This window comes from Procambarus clarkii, chromosome 81 (assembly GCF_040958095.1).
Source record: "Procambarus clarkii isolate CNS0578487 chromosome 81, FALCON_Pclarkii_2.0, whole genome shotgun sequence".
Taxonomy (NCBI): Eukaryota; Metazoa; Arthropoda; class Malacostraca; order Decapoda; family Cambaridae; genus Procambarus; species Procambarus clarkii.
In genome coordinates, this window is record NC_091230.1 from 14,419,601 (window position 1) to 14,425,431 (window position 5,831).

A 5,831-nucleotide genomic window follows, 5' to 3' on the forward strand; every position below is an offset into this window, starting at 1 on the left:
TACATTTGTTTCAATGGATCCACAAGATTATCAATGGATTTCATGTTTCAGTGTTGTATTCATTTTGTGTGTTTCATGCTAATATGGGGAGAACTGTTTTGGTGACGGATTAGAGTTACTGATTTACTACCCTATTGTTTAGTTTCTGGAGCGCCGCCCTGCTCCTTATTGTCCAAACTGCATTGTCCCTCTTACAGTTGTGCATATCCTTGTTGAATGTTCTGACTTCCAGGATGTGCGGTCGTCTTGCATCCCAACTGTCACCTGTCCCTCGATAGAATCCTTGGTGAATCGGATACCTTTGATGTTGTTCGCCTTATGTGCTTTTGTTCTCGTATTGGCATCCTTTTTTATATTTAGCTTCTTTTGATTATTCCCATAACATTTGATGGTGCTACATAGCCTCCTTGGCTTGGTGCCTTCTTTTGATAACTACTTACTAGGACTGATTATATTATAGTAAATTAACATTATTCAAATCTACTAATGATTATTAATTCAGTATTACTTAAAATATACTACAGTTTACACTACAGTGGAGTATCCTGGAGAGGACACTCCAGCCTCACCTCACAGCGTCGAACCAACACGGGAAGTGACAGTCTACCGGTTTTAAGTCTTCACCTCGATTGGCAAAGAGCATGACCCCAGGGGCTGCTGCCGATGGTGGGAGGGGGGCCATCGCACACTTCTGGGCAGCTACTGACCGTCTCATGCTGGGCAAACCCCAGACAATAAGGTGTTGCCTCGTCACGGTCCGTTAACCTCCCTGGGTGCGTGGGGTTTAGGGTGAAACCCGACAAGCGGACTGACAACTTTGCACCAAACAATACCAAATCCAGAAAGAAAATATAAACTTCCCTAAAGCTGGGTACATGGAACGTCAGGACACTGACACCAGGTTTCTCAGACAACCTGCAAGAAATCAATGATGCCTGAAAAACAGCAGTCATCGATAAGGAGCTGAGCAAACTGCAGATGAATATCGTTGCTCTCCAAGAGACCAGGCTCCCAGGATCAGAATCTGTGAGAGAGAGAGAGGGCCTTCTCCTGGCATGGAAAACCTCCAGATGAGACCAGGGAACACGGTGTGGGATTTGCCGTCAGGAATCCACTATTGGAACATGTTATACCACCGACAGGGAACACAAACAAATTTTGTGTCTCTAGCTGCACTACCAAACAGGACCAATCAGTGTAATAGTGCATGCACACCAACCCTTACATCTTCAGCAGAGGTGAAGGACAAATTGTATGATGACCAACAGTCATACCGAGAATCCCTATAAAGGAGCCACTGTTCATCCTCGGCGACTTCGGCGCCAAAGTGGGTAATGTAATGTAATTATCAAAAGAAGGCACCAAGCCGGGAAGGGTATGTAGCACCATCAAATGTGCAGGATAATCATAGGATGTTAAATGTCACTAAGGATGCTAATACTAAAACAGAAACGCATAAGGTGAAGGACATTAAATTATCTGATTCACCAAGAATTCTATCAAGAAACAAGTGACCGAGGAACAGTCTGCCAGAGTGGGTGCTGATCACAACTCTTGGCCCACATGCCTGGGCCAATTTTGCATAGGGAGGATGAATGAGAACAGGCAACGTCTGTTAGAACTCTGATGCCTTCGTGGTCTCTGTTTTCTCGAGATGATTTTGGGGCTTAGCGTCCCCGCGGCCCGGTCCTTGACCAGGCCTCTTTTTTGTTTCACATCCCCCAAGAAACAGCCTGTACCAGCTGTCTAACTCCCAGGTACCTATTTACTGCTAGGTAACAGGGGCATCAGGGTGAAATATATTTTTTACCCATTTGTCTCCGCCATCACCGTGGATCAAACCTGGAACCTCAGGACTACGAATCTGAAGCACTGTCCACTCAGCTGTCTGCGTCACCAACACGTTCTTCGGCACAAAGCCTCAACACCGAGCCTCTTGGAGACGCCTCCAGATTCAAGCACTGGCACCAGCTTGATCCGAATCTTACCAGGCGTACAAGTCTACCCAGCATCAAGATTACGCATAGCTATCAGATTGCTGTCTGTGATACTGACCACTCGTTGGTATGTAGCAAGGTCAAGATGCAAACAAAGAAGATCCACCAATAGATGGCGTTGTCCACGTAGCGTCCAATATCACGGGAGGGGGGGGGGCTGGAGTGCAGACCCATAGATGGCGCTAGAATTGCCACTCTACACTCCAACGACGGTGGCGATACCGTAACAGACGGTATCAAGCAGGCTCTTGGCCCAATCCAGAAGGAGACCGCGCTCCCCCCCATGAAATCTGCCACAGGCGAGGTGATTCAGGACCAGACACTGATGCTGAAGTGCTGGGTCGAGCGCTTCTCTGAGCTATACGCCAGGGAAAATGTGGTCACCGAAGACGCCCCGAGTGCCATTGAGTGTCTGCCTGTGTTCATGGTGCTCGACAGCGAACCGACCCTCGAAGAACTCAGCCAGGCCCTAGATTCCCTTGCTTCTGGTAAAGCTCCTGGAAAAGTCGGCATTCCTGCTAAGGCTTGAAGTGCTGCAAAGGAATCCTACTCATGGAGCTGCATGTAATTCTCTGTCTCTGCTGGAGAGAAGGAGAGGTGCCACAGAACATGAGGGATGCCAACATTGTCCCATTGTACAAGAACAATGGTGACGGGCGACTGCAACAATTACCACGGCATCTCCCTCCTCGTCATTGTGGGAAAGCTGTTTGCTCGAGTTACATTGAAGAGGCTCCAAGTACTCGCGGAGAGAATCTATTCAGAATTACAGTGCGGATTCCAAGCTAACAGGTCCACTATCGACATGGTCCTTTTCCTCAGACAACTGCAGGAGGAATGCAGGGAACAGATGCAGTCACTCTTTGCAGCCTTCATAGATCTGACAAAGGCCTTCCCTCGTCAGCCATCTCTTCCCTGACGAAGGCCATCCCTCATCAGCAGGGATGGCCTGTTCAAGATCCTCCCCCAAAATCGGATGCACACCCAGGCTCCTCAGCATCACCAGATTCTTCCACGAGAAAATGAAGAGCACCGCGGTCTTTAACGGTTTAAAACATCGGATGCCTTCGACATCCAAAGCAGAGTAAAGCAGGGCTGCGTCCTAGCTTCAACCCTATTCGGAATTTTCTTCGCAGTTATGCTGCAGCACGCCTTCGGATCTGCCACAGAAGGCATCTCCCTCCGGACCAGGTCGGACGGAAAGCTCTTCAACTCGCCAGGCTAAGAGGCGAGACAAAGATTCAGCTGAGGTGTCTGCGCGACTTCCTTTTTGCTGACGATGCAGCAGTCACCGCCCACTCAGCTGAAGACCTCCAACAGCTAATGATCCGCTTCCGCGAGGTCTGTCAGGCTCTCGGCTTTCATCAGCCTGAAGAAAACACAGGTCATGGAATTACAAACTGGAAGTCGTTCACGACATGTACCTAGGCTCCACAATCTCTGATTCCCTCTCTCTCGACACAGAGCTAAACAAATGCATCGGTAAGGCGTCTACAACCATGTCCAGACTGACAAAGAGAGTGTGGGCCAACAATAAGAGCCCCTTATTGACTGAGTATACAAAGATCCAAGTTTACAGAGCCTGCGTCCAGAGCACTCTCCTATATGGCAGTGAGTCTTTGGCTCTCCGTGCCCGTCAGGAGAGAAAGCTGAATGCCAACCACGTGTGCTGCCTTCGACACATCTTGGAACTCACCTGGCAGGACAAGGTGACAAACAACAGCGTCCTGGGGAGAGCTAGAATCACCAGCATATACACAATGCTGAAGCAGAGACGAATGCGCTGGCTCGGGCAGGTGATGCGAATGGGCAGGATCCACAAGGATCTTCCCAAGTACGGAGAGCTGATGCAAGGAAAACGTCCAATAGGTATAAAGCTACGGTATAAAGACGAATGCAAGAGGGACCTGAAAGCCATGGACGTCGATCTTGCCACATGGGAAACACTGGCCGCAGACCGATCAGCCTGGAGGCAGTATGTTCAGAAAGGTCTCTTCGAGTTCGAGGAGTCACTTGCCAAGCAATCGGAGGCAATGAGACAGAGAAGGAAAGCCAATAGCCAGGAAGACATACCAGAATCAGACTTCGTTTAATAATTTATTATTAATTATTATGTACTATTATTATTATTAGATATTATGTACCACGCCCTGCCCTGGTGACTCTCTATTACTCCCTTATCTATCCATATCTCAACTATGGTATTTGTGCTTGGGGCTCTACTACCCAAAATCATTTACGTCCTCTAATTACTCAACACAAAGCTGCTATTAGGACAATATCCAATTCTGGCCCCAGACATCACTCGGTACCCCTATTCAAATCCCTGAATATGTTAGACATTAAGTCACTGCACATTCTCTCATGTGTACTATACATATACAAAACGCTAAATTGTAATGCCAATCCTGATCTCAAAAGCTTCATAGAAGGTTGTAACAGAACCCATGAGCACCACACCAGAAATAAATACAGTTTTGATATTCCTAGAGTACGACTTAATCAAACCAGAAATGCTCTACAAATCAAGGGGCCCAGAATGTGGAATGACCTTCCCAACCATGTTAAAGACAGTACCTCTCTCAACCAGTTTAAGATAAAAACTAAACACTACCTAATAAATTCCCTGTAACCTACCTCACTCCTCTATTGTCAACCCATGTCCGTTATTTTCTTTTTTTTTAATCAACACTGTTTGTCAACCTATTGTATTTGTGCTGCTTTTTCAGTCATGTTCCCCCTTTTTTTTTTTTTTTATCTTTATTTGTATTTGTTCTCAACACTTTTTATTCTTTATGCTCAATTAGTATTAAGTTCTAGATATTAATGTTTTTCTTGCCCGAAACGCATTGCGTAATAGTGGCTTTAGGCATTGTATGTACTAGCTCTATCTATATATCAATCCATTAATGTAACATCACTTGTATGTATATACCTTACCTGAATAAACATCTGAATCTGAATCTGAATCTGAATTACAATTATTACTTAACCTATACCGTTGATAGGTTAAGTAATAATTGTAAATAAGAAGCAATAAGATGCTTATTTTAACATACTAAGAAGGTTAGGTGAGGTCGGTGTTTTCTATGGAGCTTTTCAAGGTAAACTAAAATAATCACAATCAATTAGTATGTCACATATGTACTTATTAAATATACCAATATTGACCATAAGCAAGTGCGAGAACGGGTTGCACAACGTACAGTCAGAGGCTCTGTACCACAACATACGGTCCTTCAGTATAGGGAAGGTGGGGAGGACAGTATAGGGAAGGTGCAGAGGACAGTATAGGGAAGCTGGGGAGGACAGTTATGTATAAAGATACGGGGGAGATGACATTAAGGGATGTGATAAAGGACATCAGCTGTGGAATGATGTACAGGATGTTAGAGCGGCGGAAAGGACACACATTTGTAGGATGGGGAGGGAGGACACATTTTTGGGGTGGGGAGGGAGGGAGGGCAAGCAGAGAGTGTGGAGGGAAGATTAAGTGGGGGAAAACGACAGTATGATTGGTACGTGCTGATAGGGGTAGCAGGGAGGATAGAATGACAACAACAGTGGGAGTGAGGAAAGACTGCTGGGCTGGTATGGGGATTGGATCGGTGGGAAGGGTTGTTGAATTAGCAGAGGGGCTGGGTAATTTGGCGGGGTAATGGTGGGGAGGCTGGCGATTCGGGGAGGGTGTTCAGAAGTCGTCATCACAAAAACTTGGAATTCGCCTTAAACTAAACAGGTTCTTCGATGGGCTGGGCTCCTACATGACTAGCAATGGCGTCTGGCATGTAGCCTGCCAGGCTACGTACCCCGCCAGACCCGGCAATACTCATC

The 5,831-nt window shown here is 46.5% G+C and overlaps 1 protein-coding gene across 1 annotated transcript; it reads left to right on the forward strand.

The window, feature by feature from the left end:
- The first annotated feature begins 3,496 nt into the window (after positions 1–3,496).
- LOC138358066 (uncharacterized) lies at positions 3,497–4,090 on the forward strand. The gene has a single exon (XM_069315534.1). The coding sequence runs from the start codon at positions 3,497–3,499 to the stop codon at positions 4,088–4,090; it is 594 nt and encodes a 197-aa protein (XP_069171635.1).
- The last annotated feature ends 1,741 nt before the right edge of the window (positions 4,091–5,831 follow it).

Bases quoted from the DNA above. Each gene is read 5' to 3' on its own strand.
- LOC138358066 (XM_069315534.1), top strand. From the start codon at position 3,497: ATGTCCAGACTGACAAAGAGAGTGTGGGCCAACAATAAGAGCCCCTTA.